Source organism: Lagenorhynchus albirostris, chromosome 9 (assembly GCF_949774975.1).
Source record: "Lagenorhynchus albirostris chromosome 9, mLagAlb1.1, whole genome shotgun sequence".
Taxonomy (NCBI): Eukaryota; Metazoa; Chordata; class Mammalia; order Artiodactyla; family Delphinidae; genus Lagenorhynchus; species Lagenorhynchus albirostris.
The window spans coordinates 43,448,252-43,450,133 of record NC_083103.1 but is presented as its reverse complement, the minus strand read 5'-3'; the positions used below and the strand labels follow the sequence as shown (position 1 = coordinate 43,450,133).

The 1,882-nt window shown below is 39.7% G+C and overlaps 1 protein-coding gene across 1 annotated transcript; it reads right to left on the bottom strand.

The window, feature by feature from the left end:
- Positions 1-654: 654 nt before the first annotated feature.
- LOC132525256 (small ribosomal subunit protein eS1-like) lies at positions 655-1,310 on the bottom strand. The gene has a single exon (XM_060157796.1). The coding sequence runs from the start codon at positions 1,300-1,302 to the stop codon at positions 937-939; it is 366 nt and encodes a 121-aa protein (XP_060013779.1). The 5' UTR covers positions 1,303-1,310; the 3' UTR covers positions 655-936.
- Between the last annotated feature and the right edge of the window lie 572 nt (positions 1,311-1,882).

Sequence of the window (1,882 nt, the reverse complement as noted above, 5' to 3'; positions counted from 1 at the left end):
CACATTTTCTTCATGACTAATGATGTTGAGCATCGTTTCATGTGCTTCTTAGCCATTTGTATATCTTCTTTGGAGAAATGTCTATTTGAATCTTTTGCTCTTTTTTTTTTTTTTTTTTTTTTTTGCGGTATGCGGGCCTCTCACTGTTGTGGCCTCTCCCGTTGCGGAGCACAGGCTCCGCACGCGCAGGCTCAGCGGCCATGGCTCACGGGCCCAGCCGCTCCGCGGCATGTGGGATCTTCCCGGACCGGGGCACGAACCCGTGTCCCCTGCATTGGCAGGCGGACTCTCAACCACTGCGTCACCAGGGAAGCCCATAATTTTTTAATTGAGTTGTATGTCTTTTGTTGTTCTTTATACATTCTGGAAAAAATCCTTTATCAGATATATAATTTACAAATCTTTTCTCCCAATCTTTGGCTTGTCTACCATATTTTTATTATTTTTTTATTTTTTTAAATATCACAGATGAGGTCTTTTATTTGTCACCATTAAAAGTCTGATTTTTAAACAGGTTCTTGGACTGGTGGCTCATGTCCTTCAGCTCTTTCAACTTTAGCACCTGTCTCATCCCCAGTAGCTTTTCCAGAACTACTACCTTCACCTTGTAGCTCCATGAGTTTTCCCAATTCAAACTTGGGTTTCTTCAGCATTTTTACTTTTCTAACAAAGACATCATGGAGTGGATAAATAGATTGGCAGGCCTTTTCTATGTCTTTTCCAATGCTGTCTAGAATCAATTTATTGACCACTTCTTTCAAGTCATTTGTCTCCACCTCTCGGGTCATGATTTCCATCACCTTCTTGTGGATCTGGCGGACCTGCTGGTGCTGGGCCTAAGAGGTCTTCCAAATCTGATTATTGTGTTTTTTAGTAAAACCCACACAGAAGAGACGAAGCAAATAACCATGGGTAGTCTTGACATCAACGTGAGCTTCAGTCATGGTCTGCCATTTTTTTGACCATGGAGCACATTTTGTCACGGGCAAGGTCCATGCCATGGAAATTAGTCAGGCAGTTTTTGCCCTGAACATCCTCAGTAATAAGCTTGAATTTTCTAAATGCAACTTCATCATTCTGCAGATCATCAAGGCTCACTTCAAACACACAACCCTTAAGGCCATCAGATGTGATTTTGGTTCCTTGAGTTCTCGTGACTAGTGTTTTCCCAATATTTCTTACATTGAACATAGCTGGTGCTTTCACATCATACCAATCTTTCTTAGAAAATGGGTCAACCACTTTCTTCTTGGCTCCCTTTTTACCGCCTTTCGTAAGGCGCTTCTTCTTTCTGACCGCCATGGTGCTGCTCTGAGAGCCAAAAGGCTATCATATTTTTTTTTTTTTTAGGCTATCATATTTTTAAATGATGTTTGTTGAAGAGCAAAAGTTTTTAATTTTGATAAAGTCCAATTTATTTTTTTTGGATTACCCTTTTTTGTGACTTGTCTACGAAAGCTTTGCCTTACATAAAGTCGCAAAGATTTTTTTTCTCCAATGATTTCCTCTAGAAGTTTTACTGAACATAATTTGAAAATGATTTTTGTTTTTTCATTTTGAATATAATCCATGGTAATTTTAACAAATTAGAAAATATAGATGAACAAAAGGAGGAAAATACAGGTCACTCATAATCGCACTACCAGAGATAAGCCACCATGAATGTTTTGTTGCATATGTGTGTATTGGTTATCTATCGCTTTCTAACAAATTACCCCCAAAACATATTTATTATCTCAAAGTTTCTGTGGATCAGGAACCTGGGAGCACTTTTCTGGGTGTCTTTGTCTCAGGATCACTCACAAGGCTGCAATCAAGTTGTCAGTGGGACAGCAGTCATTTCAAGGCTCGATAGGGAGAGAACGCGTCTCCGAACTCACTT

What these genes read in the sequence shown, in the direction of transcription:
- LOC132525256 (XM_060157796.1), bottom strand. Translation starts at nt 1,302, where the DNA reads ATGGCGGTCAGAAAGAAGAAGCGCCTTACGAAAGGCGGTAAAAAGGGA.